The sequence below is a fragment of the Triticum dicoccoides genome, chromosome 3B (assembly GCF_002162155.2).
Source record: "Triticum dicoccoides isolate Atlit2015 ecotype Zavitan chromosome 3B, WEW_v2.0, whole genome shotgun sequence".
Taxonomy (NCBI): Eukaryota; Viridiplantae; Streptophyta; class Magnoliopsida; order Poales; family Poaceae; genus Triticum; species Triticum dicoccoides.
This window is the reverse complement of record NC_041385.1, coordinates 154,124,620-154,141,992: the sequence shown is the minus strand read 5'-3', so window position 1 is coordinate 154,141,992 and position 17,373 is coordinate 154,124,620. Positions and strand designations below refer to the sequence as shown.

Here is a 17,373-nt window from a genome sequence, read left to right as displayed (position 1 = left end):
GTCGTAAGAGATAACGAGTCGCATCTCCAAAGGCAGCTAAAAGCTAGCGAGCGTGTTCTTACGCAAGTTAGGCAGGAGAAGAACAACCTTCAAGATGCCAATGTCCAGCTGGACGTCAAATTAAAAGATGTTCGCGCTCAGCTGACGGACTCCGTGAAGCAGAACAAAAGGCTTCGTCGCGGCATTTATGGTAAGTGCCTAGACGAACTGTAGTACAGTTCGGTGAGGAAGCATATTGAAATAATTTTTATTTGTAGGTATGTTGACGGGCCGCCCTGAGGAGGAGATGCCCGCGTCTGCAGGTGATTTGCTGAAAGACCTCTCACAACTGCGCGAGCGAGCTCGGCAGGTGATGCAGGGCATTGCTCAGGCCTTGTGGCCATCAAGCTTCCTGCCGAAGGGCATGGGGGAGCTTGTGGATATGCTCCAAGGAGCACGGCGGCGCTTCCAATTGTGGAAGATGTCAGCCTGCCGTCAAGGTGCAAGAGAAGCCTGGGCTATGGTGAAGACGCGCTATACCAAGCTTGACCCGAACCATATGGCCGAAGTCGGACCGGCGGGGCCAGATGGGCAAGAAATTCCCGTGAGTCTGGTGTATGACCAGGTAGCGTTAGCCGCAAAGTACTCCCAATAGGATTGTAAGCTAGATAGCCTGTTGGATGGTATAGAGGAGGAATATAGTCAGTCCAAGTGACGGTGTAATTCAATGGACATAATTAGTCCCTAGCCGGATTAAAATCATTTGTCATGGTGGACCTTTTCGCTTCAGCCCCCGGATCCGATAGTTCGGGGTGTATCCGAATACCCGCTCAGTTATACAGAACTGGGGTATGCGTGGAAACCAGGCGTAGGGGTCATAAGTGCTTGAACAGACAAGTACCAACTAGTTATGTTATATTACATGGATAGTAAGAAACATCTTCCAGGGAGAATAGTTCCGTTAGGGGTTCCTTTCCCTGGGTACGCATGCGACGATGCACATGTCTGGACTGCGAACAAGGACGCAGGATACAAAACTTCTGGGGATTTACTTTGTAGTAAACAAAAAACATCTTTTGTTCACCGACCGAATATTCCCTTAAGAACGCTAGCTTTCGGCTTCACCCAGTCCGAGGTACACATCCGGCTGAACCGGCAGTAACAATCGCAGAGGTGCTCCCCTTATGCCCTAGCCGAATTAACGGCAATGTAGGGCATAAACACAAGAGCCAGGCAACCCAGCATGGCCACATCTTAAGTCATACCGATGCATATAATGGTGAAGAAAAGGCACATATGGAAAATGAACGCATATGTGATGGGCAAAAAGCTATTAAAGTAATTATATTTAGCTTCCGTATAGGAAGCCCCCAGGTATTGCTTACACACATAGTGCGGCCGGAGTTATCCGGGCGTCCGCACTGTATTAAGTACTTAGTGTGAAGAGGAAAAAGGTCGAGAAAGGAAAAGGAAGGGAACATAATTAAAAAGGAAGGGTTAAGGAGACGAACACTGAGTTCGGCGCTAGGCGTAGAATCTCCGGAGTCTGGCCATGTTCCATGGGTTCGGCTCGAGTCTGTTATCGGATGCATTACGTAAGCAGTACGCTCCTCCCGTGAGAACTTTATCAATGACGAAGGGACCCTCCCACTTAGTTTTGAGCTTGTCCTTCTTCTTCTCCGGTAGGCGTAGAACGAGTTCGCCAATATTATAAGTTTTGGCCCGCACTTCTCTGCTTTGGTACCGTCGAGCCTGCTGCTGATAGAATGCGGAACGGGCTTTTGCAACGTCGTGCTCCTCGTCCAGGGCATCTAAGTTATCCTGCCGATCTAACTCGGCTTCCTTCTCTTCGTACATGCGTACGCGAGGCAAATCATGTATTATATCGCAGGGTAGTACTGCTTTTGCACCGTACACCATAAAAAATGGTGTGTATCCGGTGGTGCGATTCGGCGTGGTCTGCAGCCCCCAGAGTACGGAGTCGAGCTCCTCGACCCAGTGCGTGTCCGATTTTGTCAAGGATCGCACTAGTCTGGGTTTGATGCCGCTCATAATGAGACCGTTTGCATGTTCGACTTGGCCATTTATTTGGGGATGGTAGACGGAGGCGTAATCGAGCTTAATGCCCATGTTGCTGCACCAGGCTTTCACTTCATCGGCTGTGAAGTTTGAGCCATTATCAGTGATGATGTTGTGGGGGACGTCGTATCGGTGTACAATCCCGGATATGAAGTCTATCACTGGTCCGGATTCGGCCGTTTTGACTGGTTTGTCTTCTATCCATTTGGTGAACTAGTCTACCATGACCAATAAGTATTTTTTCTTGTGGTTCCCCCCCCCCTTTAGGGGTCCGACCATATCCAGGCCCCAGACCGCGAAGGGCCAAGTGATGGGGATTGTTTGGAGAGCGGTAGGGGGCATGTGGCTCTGATTGGCAAAGAGCTGGCAACCGACGCAGTGTTGGACCAGATCTTGTGCGTCTGCTCGGGCTGTAGGCCAATAAAAGCCTATGTGGAAGGCCTTGCTGACAAGTGCCCGAGCCGCAGCGTGGTGTCCGCCGAGTCCGGCATGGATTTTGGCCAAGAGCTGCCGCCCTTTCTCTTCGGAGATGCACCTTTGGAGCACTCCGATCGCACTTTTCTTATAGAGTTCCTCTTCGTGGACTTTGTAAGCTTTAGAACGCCACATGATGAAACGTGCTTCATTTTGGTCCTCCAGGAGCTCCTGCCTATTTAGGTAGGCCAAGAAAGGCTCGGTCCAGAGGCAATTACAGCCATGATTTCGTGGGCTGAAGGTGTTATTTCGGTGGCGGAGCCTCCGATTATGTCTGATGGTTCGGAATCTGGGGGTGTGTTCGGATCCAAGCTAGTGTTGCCGGACTCCCCTTCCCATACCATGGATGGTTTCAACAACCTTTCCAGGAATATGTTAGGTGGGACAGGGTCGCGTTTAGCACCGATGCGAGCGAGGATATCCGCCGCTTGATTGTTTTCTCGAGCCACATGGTGGAATTCGATCCCCTCGAACCGAGCTGAATTTTGAGGACGGCATTATGGTATGCCGCCATTTTTGGATCCTTGGCATCAAAGTCTCTGTTTATTTGTGATATTGTGAGGTTTGAATCCCCGTGCACCTCCAGGCGTTGAATGCCCATAGAGACCACCATTCCAAGACCGTGCAACAGAGCCTCGTATTCGGCTGCGTTGTTGGAGTCTATGTATAATATTTGGAGTACGTATTGGACCGTATCTCCGGTGGGAGACGTCAGGACTACACCTGCTCCCAATCCGGCCAGCATTTTAGAGCCGTCGAAGTGCATGATCCAGTTAGAGTATGCGCCGTACTCTTTAGGGAGTTCAGCTTCTGTCCATTTGGCGACAAAGTCAGCTAGTACTTGCGACTTGATGGCCCGCCGTGGCTTGTATGTTATGTTGAACGAAAGGAGCTCGATGGCCCATTTAGCAATTCGGCCCATAGCGTCGCGGTTATTTATTATGTCATTGAGTGGTACTTCGGAGGCCACCGTAATCGAACACTCTTGAAAGTAGTGTCGTAGCTTCCGGGATGCCATGAAGACCGCGTATGCTATCTTTTGATAGTGTGGGTATCGGGATTTGCATGGGGTGAGGACCGTGGATACGTAGTATACTGGCTTCTGGAGTGGGAATTTGTATCCGTCAGCCCCTCGTTCGACGACGAGCATTGCGCTTACAACTTGATGTGTTGCAGGTATGTATAATAGCATAGATTCGCCAATATTTGGCGTTGTTAGGACTGGATTACTGGATAGTAAGGTCTTTATTTCGTCCAGTCCGGCCGCGGCCGCATCCGTCCACACAAAGTGTTCGGTGCGCCAAAGAAGGCGGTAATGAGGTAATGCCTTTTCTCCTAACCTGGAGATAAAGCGGCTTAAGGCAGCCATGCATCCAGCTAGTTTCTGGATGTGCTTGAGGTCTGTTGGTATAGCCAACTGCGACAGAGCTCGGATTTTTGCCGGATTCGCTTCAATTCCTCTATTGGAAACAATGAAGCCGAGCAGTTTCCCAGAGGGGACGCCGAAAACACATTTTTCCGGGTTCAGCTTGATGTCATATGTTCGGAGGTTATCGAATGTAAGCCTCAAGTCGTCTATTAGGTTTCGACGTGTCTTGTTTTTTTGACCACGTCGTCCACATATGCCTCCACTGTTTTGCCGATTTGCTTTTCCAAGCATGTTTGAATCATGCGTTGATAGGTTGTGCCGGTGTTTTTAAGCCCGAAAGGCATAGTGTTGAAGCAGAAAGGACCGTATGGCGTCATGAAAGCCGTTGCAGCTTGATCGGACTCTGCCATCTTTATTTGATGGTATCCAGAGTATGTGTCGAGGAAACACAGCAAGTCATGTCCTGTTGTGGCGTCGATGATTTGGTCGATGCGAGGGAGGGGGAAGGGATCCATGGGGCAAGCCTTGTTGAGGTCTTTGAAGTCGACGCATAGGTGCCAGGATTTGTCCTTCTTTGGTACCATTACCAGATTTGCCAGCCAATCCGGATGCTTGATATCTCTGATGAATCCGGCCTCGAGTAGCTTGGCTAGCTCTTCCCCCATGGCCTGCCATTTAGGCTCTGAAAAATGCCTTAGAGTCTGCTTAACAGGCTTGTATCCTTTTAGTATATTGAGGCTGTGTTCGGCCAGTCTGCATGGGATGCCCGACATGTCCGAGGGGTGCCAGGCAAAAATGTCACAATTCTCGCGTAAGAAGTCTCGTAGTGCGGCATCCATTGCGGGGCTCAACTATGTACCGATGGAAGCTGTCTTCGTGGGGTCCGTTGGATGGACCTGGAATTTGACTATCTCATCTGCGGGTTTAAATGAGGTGGACTTGGGTCGCTTGTCGAGTATCACGTCGTCCCTGTCCATGGTGGCACGCAGCGTTGTTAGTTCTTCGGCTGCTAGGGCTTCGGATAATGCTTCCAGGGCTAGTGATGTGGTTTTGTTTTCGGCGCAAAGTGGGACGTCCGGGTCATTGGCTAGAGTGATGATTCCATTGGGTCCGGGCATTTTAAGCTTCATGTACTCGTAATGGGGTATAGCTTGAAAGCTTGTAAACGCGTCCCGCCCTAGAAGGGCGTGGTATCCACTGCTGAAAGGAGCCACTTGAAATGTTATTTCTTCGGACCTGTAGTTCTCTGGAGTGCCGAATACCACATCGAGTGTGATGTTTCCCGCACACCGTGCTTCCCGACTAGGGATGATTCCCCTGAAGGTTGTGCCGCTTTGCTCAATGCGGCTTTTATCAATTTCCATCTTGCTGAGTGTTCTTCGTAGATCAAGTTTAATCCGCTTCTGCCGTCCATGAGTACTTTAGTGAGCCAAAATCCGTCTACGATTGGGCTAAGGACCAAAGCGGCTGGTGCTCGGACTGTTTGGAATTGAGGTTCATCACTGGCACTGAAAGTTATAGAAGTGTCATTCCACGGATTTATTTTTGCCACGTGGCAGATTTCAACAGAGCTTCGATGAGCTCGCTTGCGCCTATTGTTTGAGGCGAAAGTCTCGAAGACTGTTAGTACCATATTGTTTTCTTTGGCGGGATGTTGTTCTGCTTTATGGCTTATAAGAAGATCCTCGCCACTTTTTGCTACCTGCCGGAGAATCCAACATGCTCTAAGGCTATGTGTTGGTGTAGTGTCCGGCGTGCTGTGGAGTTTACATGGCCCATTGAGCCATTCTTCCAATACGGTTCCACGCCCTGGGGTGAGCTTTGGTTTCTTGGTGATTGGATCGGCTGACTTACGAGAGTTTGCCCGTTTAGCTCGGACAAAGGTTTTAGTGAGAGCCGGACTATCCCAAAATTCTGTTTGGGTTTTCCAGGCGCTTTCCATCGCACAGTACTTCTGTACTATGGTTGCCAAGTCAGCAAAGTGTACTATGTCATGGCGACTTATGGCATTAAGGATTCCTTTGTTCGTGCAGTTTTTGCAGAAAAGTGAGACTGCGTCCTCCTCACGACAGTCCTCGACCTTGTTTAACACAAGGAGGAATCTGGCCCAGTAGCGATGTACTGTCTCTTGGGGCTCTTGTCTGTTATGGGAGAGAGGGTTTAAGTACGGGTGGGCAGGTGTAGCTGAATCTGGATTCTCATCCGATCTAACGCCCTGGGGCAGGAGAGCTTCCGGGCTTGACGGCTCGGTATCCGGGGTGCTGCCCAATTTCTCCGGCCCGATACCCGATTCTAAGTCGGGGGTTTGGGTCATGTCTTACCTTGAGCGGGTGTCCGGCTCAGGGAGCTCGGTGATCCCGACATGACTCGTCCTCAAAATAGAGGGGTAATCCGTATGTGGCTCCTCCACTACCGCTATCTCGTGGGTGACCGGCGGGGATTTAATGTCCCTTTGGTCGGGTTTAAGCCCGATCCGGTCATAGTCTGTGGCGACTCCCGAAGCGGCGATGCGATCCAAGAGCTCATTGAGGGAGGAGAGCTCCATTGGATCCATCTGTTCGGCGAGTTCCGAATTGACGCGGAGGCTATGCGTGATGACCCGAGAGGTTATCGTCAGCGCGATAGCCGATGGGGCAGCCATGATGAAGCCGCCTAGTCGGAGAGCTTGGCCTACAGCCAGCGCTCCCCCAGAGGTGATGTTGTCCTTGACAACGAGACGGGCCATCGAGCCTTGCAGCGACGACACAGAGGAACTCTCAATGAAAGCACCAATGTCGGTGTCAAAACCGGCGGATCTAGGGTAGGAGGTCCCGATCTGTGCGTTTTAGGCTAATGGTAACAGGAGGCAAGGGACACAATGTTTACCCAGGTTCGGGCCCTCTCGATGGAGGTAAAACCCTACTTCCTGCTTGATTGATATTGATGATATGAGTAGTACAAGAGTTGATCTACCACGAGATCGTAGAGGCTAAACCCTAGAAGATAGCCTATTATGATTGTGATCGTCCCTCTAAGGACCAACCTCTCCGGTTTATATAGACACCGGAGAGGGCTAGGGTTTACATGGAGTCGGTTACAAAGAAGGAAGTATAATATCCGGATGGCCAAGCTTGTCTTCCACGCAAAGGAGAGTCCCATCCGGACACGGGACGAAGTCTTGAGTCTTGTATCTTCACTCTCCAATAGTCCGGACAAAGCATATAGTCCGGCTGTCCGGATACCCCCTAATACAGGACTCCCTCACTGACCCAATAGGAAGATTGAGGAGCCACGAGCCCGCGCTGTCCTTGAGGGCCATGGGAAACCAGTTTGCCATGCCCTTCTCATCGCCGTTGGCCGCCTCGATGCTCAGCTCCAGGAACTCCGCAGGGTCGGGATGCCGTTGTAGCGTGGAGGCATGTGAGTCCATTACTAATGCTTATAATCTTCTAAGTCTTCCATTTCTGAAAACTAAAAACCTGACATGTGAGTCCATTACTAATACCACCCTCTTTTTCTTCATTGACAAATACTACCATTTCATGGTAAAAGTGGACGGGCGCGACAACGTGCGCGTTCAATGATTTAGTTGTCTGAGACGAATGAGAACCTCACGCTTGATGGCTACTTTCTGTGTTAAAAGAAAAAGACTTAGCAACTGGGTCGTGATTTGATCAAAATCCCAACCATGTACACCTATACATCCAACCAGAAATGAGAATCGAAACATGATTTATAATTTATTTCTCGACACAGAATTATCAATATAGTACAGTCTCGGACCCTTATCAGAAGTTGAGAACATCGAAACAGTAGAGTAGCATTATTAGGAGATCGCCATTCATCAACACATCAGCGCTCAGCGGGCGTGTCACGTTGGTACACGAACCGTCCGAGGACTCGCATCAGCTCGTCGGCCGCCTCGGCGAACGGCTGAAGGACAGAGAAGCCATGCTGCTGTCCCTCGAACTCGACAAGCTCCACGTCTTTCCCCATGTCCTTGAGCCTCGCCGCGTACCCCAGCACGCGGTCACGGAGCACGTCGCCCAACGGCGCCACGACGAGAGCTGGCGGGAGCTCCACCGGCGCGAGGCTGGGGCTCTCCGGCCCGAACGGGTTGGCCACCGGGTGGTCCCTGGTCGCTCCGACCGGAAGCGACATGTGCCAGAGCGGCTCGTATATCTCCACAGGCAGGGTCACGCCCGTCTGCTGGTCGGCCTCCGACGCCGTGCGCTCGGCGCCGCCGAAGAAGGCGGAGAGGAGTACGTACCCGACGACGCGCACGGGGCTGACTGGGAGCCGCGCCGTGGCGACCTGGACGGTGAGGTGGTGGGCTAGGTTGGCGCCCGCCGACACGCCGGAGATGAAGGTCCGGGCGAAGTCCGCCGACGCCGCGAGCCACGGGTCGCCGCCGGTGCCGAGCTCGGCCTGGCCGCGCAGCCAGGAGAGGAATTGCGCGCCGTCGTCGATGGCCGCCGGGAGGCGGTGCTCGGGGGCGAGGCGGTACTGCACGGACAGCACGACGGCCGGGAGCTCGGCGGCGGCGCGGAGGCAGAACGCGTGGAAGGTCGGCAGCGAGAAGGAGCCGAGGCAGTAGCCGCCGCCGTGGAAGTACACCAGCACCGGGAGCTTGACGCTGCCGGCCAGTGACGACGCCGACGCCGGCCTGTAGACGCGGACACGAAGGCCGTGCGCCGCGTGGTACACCACGTCCTTCCATTCCACGCCGGGGACGTCCGGGAGCGGCTCCTTTGGCCCGAGGACGGACTCGTCGCCGCGGACGACGGAGCCGTCGCTGAGGAGCTGGACGATGCCGAGGAGATCCTCCACGACGTGCGGTGCCGTGTCGCCGGCCATGGTGTGAGTGTGATACGGAATTACGGATACGGTCGATGGTTGCCGCCCAGGTCGTCGCGGTTTATGGACGTTGTGTGGCAGACTTTAGTAGAGGCGGGATCCACGTGGTTACTTCTTCCCGTGCACCACTCTGGATCTTGGATCTGTGACAGCTTCGGCCTTCTCGAGGATGACTGGTTCCACACTTCAATGCCGTGGGAAGAAAGATAAACGAGCTCCGGGAAAAAAAATAGACTAGCCGTTGAAAAACGAAAATGCTGGATTACGGATCAGGACGTTTTTTTTTCTAACACAGTACAGACTCACAATGATACATAAGCATATAAACTCATCCCTGCGTCTTTTTCATAGTTGATGGAACGTCTACCTGCACTGAACGCACATCACTTAAACTCTGATGGGCAGGGGTTACCATCGCCATCCTAACCATTGAACCACATGCTGGTTCGTATTTGCTCTTAAGTTTTGGTACCGATAATCCTACACCTAGGGAGAAGCTACAAAATTCTAACGTAACCTTTCTAAAAAATTCTCTCCCACCCATCCCATCCCCTCCCCTAAAAATTTCCCAAGATTGCTTAAGATTCAGCTTTGTGTATCACAACTTCCCAAGATTGCTCAAGGTTCAGCCCCAAACGGGGTGGCAGTGCGATTGGTGGTACTGTCGTGATAAATCAATGGGAAGGCATCTGTTTTCTTTGTGCAGCTGCGGTGATGAATCGAAGATTCTTCCAATTATGTTTTTGGCGTGTCTCGGTTGACTCGTTCCAGAAAAATATCTTCTTCTTTTTTTGCATCAACAATATCTTTATTTTGAGGAGTGGATTTTTTTGTAAAGAAGGATGATCCTCGGCCTTTGCATTAAGGCGGTGCATGCAACTATATTTTGAGTTGTTTACCAAGGCATTACAAAATGCTCCCTCCGTCTCATAATATAGGAGCGTTTTTTACACTAGTGTAGTGTCTCTTATATTATGGGGCGGAGGGAATAATAAATCAGTAAGTCTGAAGCCATCATCTTGGCATCGCTACTCCTATCAAATTGATGAAGGGATGCAGATTGTCGGAACGCATACCCAGACAACACACCAAAACCCAATATCTAAAGTCGGAGGGCCCAACCAAGCTACTAGCTGGGACTAGGCACACACCAGTCCAACAAACTCTCAACGACCCTAAAAAAACCAGTCCAACAAACTCTCAACGACCACTGCATGCGCCCGCTACAGAGGCCGCTGCCATCGTCTTTCACTGATTCATCTTCAAAGCAGGTACTGACGCATCAACCTTGTCATGTTTGCCGTCGACGCCACCACGACGCTAGACAACGCCTCCTTCCTACGCATGTCCATCATCACACATCCGTTGTCGAGGCCCTGATGCGTCACGCACCCGAGATTCCACATCATAGATGTGTCACATGAAACACCGCTCCACCTTTGGAATCGTCCACTGGTCCTCGAGCCAATGCACACCTTCAAGAATGACGCCTATAAGGGGGGAACGACACAAGAGCGTCGCTGTCATCTGATCAACTGATCTAGGGTTTCCACCGAAGGTAGCGGATAGGGGTCTAGAGCTTCTCCACAGCGATGCTTCAAGAAGTGGAACGACGCAGAGGAATACCGCCATCGCCGGCCTTGGCAACGAGCCGAGAGTTGGGTTTTCTCTCGGATCCGCTCGAGGAACCTGCATCCAGCCTTGTGTGCACGGGACCGCCACCGATCTTCGCACCCACATAGTAAGCGGGCCGCATCGGTGAGATCAGATCTAACCGGAGACCAGACCACGCATGCAGTCCATCCACCAAGCCCTCCACGCCGCCGTCGCCGATCCGAGGTCAGATTTGCCGCCACCGACCATAGCCATGACCGCCCCCTGAAGCAGGGTCAGCCAGGGGGGTGCACCACCCCCACGCTGCGGGAGCGAGGGAGACCCCGCCGCCGATAGCATCCCCCAGCAGCAGGGGGGAGGAAGTAGATCGCGGCCCCAGCGGCTAGGGTTGTTGCCCGCTCGAGTCGCCCGACGCGCAGGGTCGGGAGTGACGCGGATGAGTGGTCAAGTATATGTTGTTATGTGAGGAATCACGGGGATTTTGTTAGAATTGACAATTTTGTACTGTACAAATTTGAAGTAGTTCTTGATCAGAGTATATGACTGAACGTCCATCAAGAAATGAAAGTTGCAAGTAGATTTATTTCTACAAAAGCGAGGCAATCCCAGTGCGGTTCTGCTGCTCGTTGAGAACTGGCATCAAAATGCATCACTAGGTTCAATAACGGGATTTCCATGCAACACGCAAGCATCAGGCAAATCGCAACTCATCACCGCTCAGTTGCCGCTGTAGGCGAACCGCTTGATCACCCGCAGCAACTCGTCGGCCGCCTCGCCGAACGGCTGGCGGACGGAGAAGCCATGCTGCTCTCCCTCGAACTGGACAACCTCGACGGCCTTCCCCATGTCCTTCAGCCTCGCCCCGTACCCCAGCACGCGGTCGCGGAGCACGTCGCTCAAAGGCGCCACGACGAGCGCCGGCGGAAGCTCCACCGGCGCGAGGCTCGGGCTCTCCGGCCCGAACGGGTTGGCCAGCGGGTGGTCCATGCTCGCCCCCACCGGCAGCGACATGCGCCAGAGCTGGTCGGCCATGGCGGTCGTCAGGGACACGCCCGCCGGCGGGTCGGCCTCCGTTGCCGTGCGATCGGCCCCGGCGAAGAACGCGGAGAGCAGGATGTACCCGACGATGCGCACCGGGGTGGTGGCGATTTCCCCCGACGCGACCTGGACCGTGACGTGGTGGGCCAGGTTGGCACCCGCCGAGTGGCCGGAGAGGAACGTCCGGGCGAAGTCGGCCGACTCCGCGAGCCACGGGTCGGCGCCGGCGCCAAGCTCGGCCTGGCCGCGCAGCCAGGACAGGAAAGACGCGCCGTCGTCGATGGCCGCGGGGAGGCGGTGCTCGGGGGCGAGGCGGTACTGCACGGACAGCACGACGGCCGAGATCTCGGCTGCGGCGCGGAGGCAGAACGAGTGGAAGTTGGGCTCCGCGAACGAGCCGAGGCAGTAGCCGCCGCCGTGGAAGTACACCAGCACCGGGAGCTTGCTGCCGCCGGCCACCGACGACGCCGGCCTGTACACGCGGACACTAAGGCCGTGCGCCGCGTGGTACAGGACGTCCTTCCACTGCACGCCGGGGACGTCCGGTAACGGCTCGTTTGAACGGAGGACGGCTTCGTCGCCGCGGACGACGGAGCCGTCGCTGAGGAGCTGGACGACGCCGAGGAAGTCCTCCACGACGCGCGGTTCCGTGTCGCCGGGCATGGTGTGTGGCCGTGAAGTGATCGATCGACGCCGTCGAGGCCGTCAGATGAGATCTATAGCAGCAGGCGAGCGTTTCCTGCTTGTTTTGTAGACGGGGACGAAGGATCGGCGAGAGACTTGTTGGGGTGCACGTGTCTAGCGGCTCAGCCACCTACCGCTGTGCTCCGTTCCAAATCCACAATAAATGCACTTCTACGATGCACACTAGGCACTAGGCAGCATACTTCTACCGGTGTGCTTATTATTTCCTTTGAAAAATGCAGTATTTTCGTATATACCAGGAATATTTTTATGCCTTTAATATTATCAAATACATGATTAACATATTTTCCAAATGCACCTTTTGATGTCTAGTTTTTTGATGCATTTTTTACATTATTTTGTGTAGATAAGGAACATTTCTCTAGACATTTAGTATATTTATAAATACATGATTAACATTTTTTAAATACAGATTTTGATATCTTTTTTCTCACACATATTTGAAAATTTTCTCTATACATATAAAACATTTTTCTATACAAGTTTTATATTATAAATTACATTATTAACATTTATCCAAATATATCTTTTGAAGTCTACTTTTTTCATGCACATTGTACATTTCTGTATACACCTAAAACTTTTTAATACAAGTTAACATGTCTCAAATAAATGATTAACATTTTTCCAATGACATATTTAAAAAAATTTAAATACATGTTAAACATTTTTAAATAAATGCTGAAATTTTTTAATGCATTTTGAAAAACAATACTAACATTTTTTATAATGAATATTATCTCAAAAAACATCACTTACACAGTATATTTTAAATACTTGACAATTTTTTGAGTGATATGGAAACTTGTTTTTTACTATGCAAACATGTCTGTAATATTGTATACACATTTCAGAAAAACCTTGTAGAACTTTTTGGAATACGGGGCATTTTTTATTTGTCATTTTCAATCTGCATTTTGAAAAACCTTGTAGATCCTCCTGAAGTTGATGTGTGTCTGCATTTTCAATCTCCTTGTATGTCTGAAGAAAAGCTCTAATGCGGTTAGGGTCTTTAACTGGTTTGACACGGCTACCCACATTGTCGTAGAAGAATTCCAAGTTCATTCCACTCTCATCTTCAAGAATCATATTGTGAAGGATAACACAACATGTCATGATATTTTTCAATGTTTTCTTATCCCAAAAACGAGTAGGACCATGGACAATGGCAAATCTACATTGCAAAACACCGAATGCTCTTTCAATGTCTTTTCGAGCTGCCTCTTGCACCCTTGCAAATTCACACTTTTTTTAGTTTTGGGTTATTTGATGCTCTTGACAAATATGCACCAAGGAGGGTATATACCATCTGCAAGATAGTACCCTTTTATGTATTCATGCCCATTGATAGTGTAGTTGCAAGCTGGAGCATCACCACTAGCAAGCCTAGCAAACAAATGAGACAGTTGCAACACATTGATATCATTGAAAGTGCCCGGCATACCAAAGAAGCAATGCCAAATCCATAAATCCTCAGATGCTACGGCCTCTAGCACAATTGTTGCATCATGAGACTTGCCACAATACATTCCTTGCCATGCCTTCAGGCAAATTTTCTATGTCCAATGCATACAATCAATGCTACGTAGAATGCCAGGCAACCTCTCCTCTCATTAGATGCCATCAATTTCTTTGTGTCATCCTCGTTGGGTGCCCGAAGATACTCAGGACCAAAGACACGGACGATCACTTTTGCAAATCTATGCACGAACTCAATTGTAGTATCTTCATCAATGCGAAGGTACTCATCGGCATAGTCAACTGGAACGCCATATGCAATCACCCGCATAACTGCGAAGATTTTTTGATATGCACTAAATCCCTTTAAGCCCGCATCATTTCTTCTTTGAGTAAAATACCGGCAATTTGCCTCGCAAGCTTGAACAAGTTTCACAAAAAGAGATCGGCGCATTCGATACCTTCTCCGGAAGAGGTGTGGTGGGTATGTAGGATTCTCCGCGAAGTAGTCTTACATCAACATCTCGTTCCCAAGATGACGATTCCGAGGAATGCAAAGACGCCCGACAGTCGATCCTGGCCTTCTCTTCCGGTTCTGGTCTTCGTGCTCTTTCACGACAAGTGCCATGACTAATGTCTGCTGCCGAAAGTTGGCAATCATGGTCTCAACATCCGTGTCGTCTGAATCGGACGAATCGGTGAGCAAGAACTTCTCGCACGTGCTCAAATCCATCTACATGCACACCAGCGCGTCAATGAACTACATCGCTCGCTCGCAAAGATCACAAAATACACACTAACTGGCGGAGGATGCGGCGGGTGATCCCGGGCGGCGACGAGGGGCGGGTTCGGCGGTGGTCGATCCCCGGCGGCGGCGGCTACGAGGGCGCTCTTCTCGCCGGAGCCGGGGGGATGGTGCAGCATGACGGCGTGGAAGGATAGTGGGTGGCCCCGCGGCGCGTTTCTACCCGTAGATTTGGCGGAATCGCCGGCGGCGGAGGGGCGAAAACAAAGGTGGGCGACAGAAGAGGACGGGGAAAATGCGCGCGGGCTGAAATGTCCCTCCTGCCAACTACTTCTCTGTGATGCAGGGCACCGCAACCGCGACGGGGAAACCCGCGTATTCGCGGGTTGGGGCCGAGATTTGCCGCGCCCCCTAAAAATTTTTGCGGGCCAGGGCATGATGCGGGGTCTGACCGGGCAGGTTTTTCGGGCCCGACCCGCATTTTGGCGGTTATTTTCCGGGTCGGGGCGGGATGCGGGGTCTGCTAGAGTTGCTCTTATAGTGTCCAATACAAGGTGCACACTAACCTATACATTGGGTGAGCCCATTAGAACCGGTTGGCTGTAATATTTTCCTTTTACTTTCCCTTTTTATTTGTATTTCATTCTTATTTAACTTTGGATATAAAGATTAACTAAATGTTTATGTAATTTCAATTTCTTTAAAAATATTTGTCATCTATAAAAATCACATAGTGAAAACAATATTCACGCATTTTAAAAAATATTTGTGAAATGGAAAAGATATATTCATGAAGTTTTTAAAAAGTGTCCAAGCTTACAAAAAATAGCACATTTGAAAAATCTTCATGTAGTTAAAAAAGTGTTATAGCGTGTCAAAGTTGTCCACATATTTTATGATCTGTTAACACATATTAGAAATATTTCTGCATATAAAAAAATATCTACATCTTACAAATTAAAAATTATTTTTTTTTAAATGTCCACGCATGCTTTAGACAAATACATTTGTGTATCATTCGACAAGCTTAGTTATGTATGTATATATGACTAATGTTTTGTACTCTTTGGAGTATGCATTAGGTTTTTTATCAGTTAAAAGAAATTAAAAGGTGAGATGGTGAAAGTGCAACTAATCCCCGGGTGGTTTTGGTAATTCATAACAACATATAGCTCATTGAACTAATATCTATTAAAGTTAAATATTTCAGAAAGTTTAATGATTGCCATGGCATGGACTAGAGATGTGGACCCCTCAAAATGCTAAAGACAAAGATTGGCAAAAGCTCAAGACTCTTTCATATTCATTTTAGTGATCCAAGATCACATTGAGTCCATAGGAAAAGGCAATACTATTAAAAAGGGGATGAAGTGTTCCTTAATGGTCTACTTACTCAAAGTGCTTAGTGATATTGCTCCAAAATCCTCAGCCACTTTCTCATTTCCACATATGTCCAAAACCCAAAGTCAAACTCGGCCCCATTGATTTGATCTAAACGACGCCGTCGAGTTCAGTTGACATAGTCACTGCCAGAAACCCTAGACGATTCGGTCTCACCGATACAGATCTTGATCTCACCGATATGGCCTTGCAATCTCTCTGTTGCTTGTTGTAATTATTTTGGTTTCACCAAAAATATGCAATCGATCCCACCGAGTTTGCTTGACATCCTTTATGTTGCCTTATTGGTTCACTTTGGTCTACATGAGTTAATGTAATCGGTGCCACCGAGTTGATGTTTTCCCTAAGCCCTAGCACATCGGTCCCACCGAGTTGGTCATGTCGGTCGCACCAAGGTTCCTAATGTTCACATTTTGAACTAATCGGTCTCATCGAGTTCCTCTATTCGGTCTGACCGAGTTCGGTCAAATGTGTGTAACGGTTGAATTTTGTATGGAGGCTATATATACCCCTCCACCCCCATCTCCATTTGTGAGAGAGCCATCAGAACGTGCCTACACTTCCACTACTCATATTCTGAGAGATAACCACCTACTCATTGTTGAGACCAAGACATTTCAATCCAACCACAAGAATCTTGATCTCTAGCCTTCCCCAAGTTGCTTTCCACTCAAATCATCTTTCTACCATAGCAAAAACTGTGAGAAAGAGTTGAGTTTTGGGGAGACTATCATTTGAGCACAAGAGCAAGGAGTTCATCATCAACACACCATCTATTACCTTTTGGAGAGTGGTATCTCCTAGATTGGTTAGGTGTCACTTGGGAGCCTCTGACAAGATTGTGGAGTTGAACCAAGGAGTTTGTAAGGGCAAGGAGATAGCCTACTTCGTGAAGATCTATCCGAGTGAGGCAAGTCCTTCGTGGGAAATGGCCATGGTGGGATAGAGAAGGTGGCTTCTTCGTGGACCCTTCGTGGGTGGAGCCCTCCGTCGACTCGCGCAACTATTACCCTTCGTGGGTTGAAGTCTCCATCAACATGGATGTACTACAGCACCATCTATCAGAACCACGCCAAAAATATCCATGTCTACATTGTGTTTGCCTTCTCCAAACCCTTCCCTTTACCTTCATATGCAATGTTTTACTTTCCGCTACCACACTCTTAGAATTACATGTGTAGGTTGATTACCTGACTTGTGCTAAGTTGCTAAAATCTGCCAAGACATAAAACTGGGAAAATGTTAGATTTTTATTTGGTCAAGTAGTCTAATCACCCTCCCTCTAGACCTACTTCCGATCCTACAAATGGTATCAGAGCTTTGGTCTCCATTTGCCTTGATTCCCATAGCTTTGGTGATCGTACCCTTGGTTTCACAACCTAGGAGAATATGGCGTCTACCAAGGGAAATTACCATCGTAGAGGTCCTTACTTTAATGGTACAAATTTTGCTAGTTGGAAGCATAAGAGGAAAATGCATATTCTTGGTCATAACCTTGCCGTTTGGGCTATTGTGCGTATTAGCTTGCAAGGTGAGTACTTCGAGGATGGAAGAGAACCGGATTGTGAAGCATCCGCGGAAGGATTGAAGATGTTGCAATACAATGCTCAAGCTTGCGATATCCTCTTCAACGGATTGTGCCCCAAAGAATTCAACAAAATCAGCCGCCTTGGGA

The 17,373-nt window shown here is 49.7% G+C and overlaps 2 protein-coding genes across 2 annotated transcripts; both read right to left on the bottom strand.

Moving 5' to 3' along the window:
• Window positions 1–7,632: 7,632 nt before the first annotated feature.
• On the bottom strand, window positions 7,633–8,824 carry LOC119281024 (probable carboxylesterase 15). The gene has a single exon (XM_037561676.1). It carries the CDS (start codon window positions 8,735–8,737, stop codon window positions 7,733–7,735), a length of 1,005 nt encoding a protein of 334 aa, XP_037417573.1. The 5' UTR covers window positions 8,738–8,824; the 3' UTR covers window positions 7,633–7,732.
• A 2,006-nt stretch (window positions 8,825–10,830) lies between these two features.
• LOC119281023 (probable carboxylesterase 15) lies at window positions 10,831–12,091 on the bottom strand. Its single transcript, XM_037561675.1, has one exon. The coding sequence runs from the start codon at window positions 12,050–12,052 to the stop codon at window positions 11,069–11,071; it is 984 nt and encodes a 327-aa protein (XP_037417572.1). The 5' UTR covers window positions 12,053–12,091; the 3' UTR covers window positions 10,831–11,068.
• Window positions 12,092–17,373: the final 5,282 nt, after the last annotated feature.

Bases quoted from the DNA above. Each gene is read 5' to 3' on its own strand.
- LOC119281024 (XM_037561676.1), bottom strand. From the start codon at position 8,737: ATGGCCGGCGACACGGCACCGCACGTCGTGGAGGATCTCCTCGGCATC.
- LOC119281023 (XM_037561675.1), bottom strand. From the start codon at position 12,052: ATGCCCGGCGACACGGAACCGCGCGTCGTGGAGGACTTCCTCGGCGTC.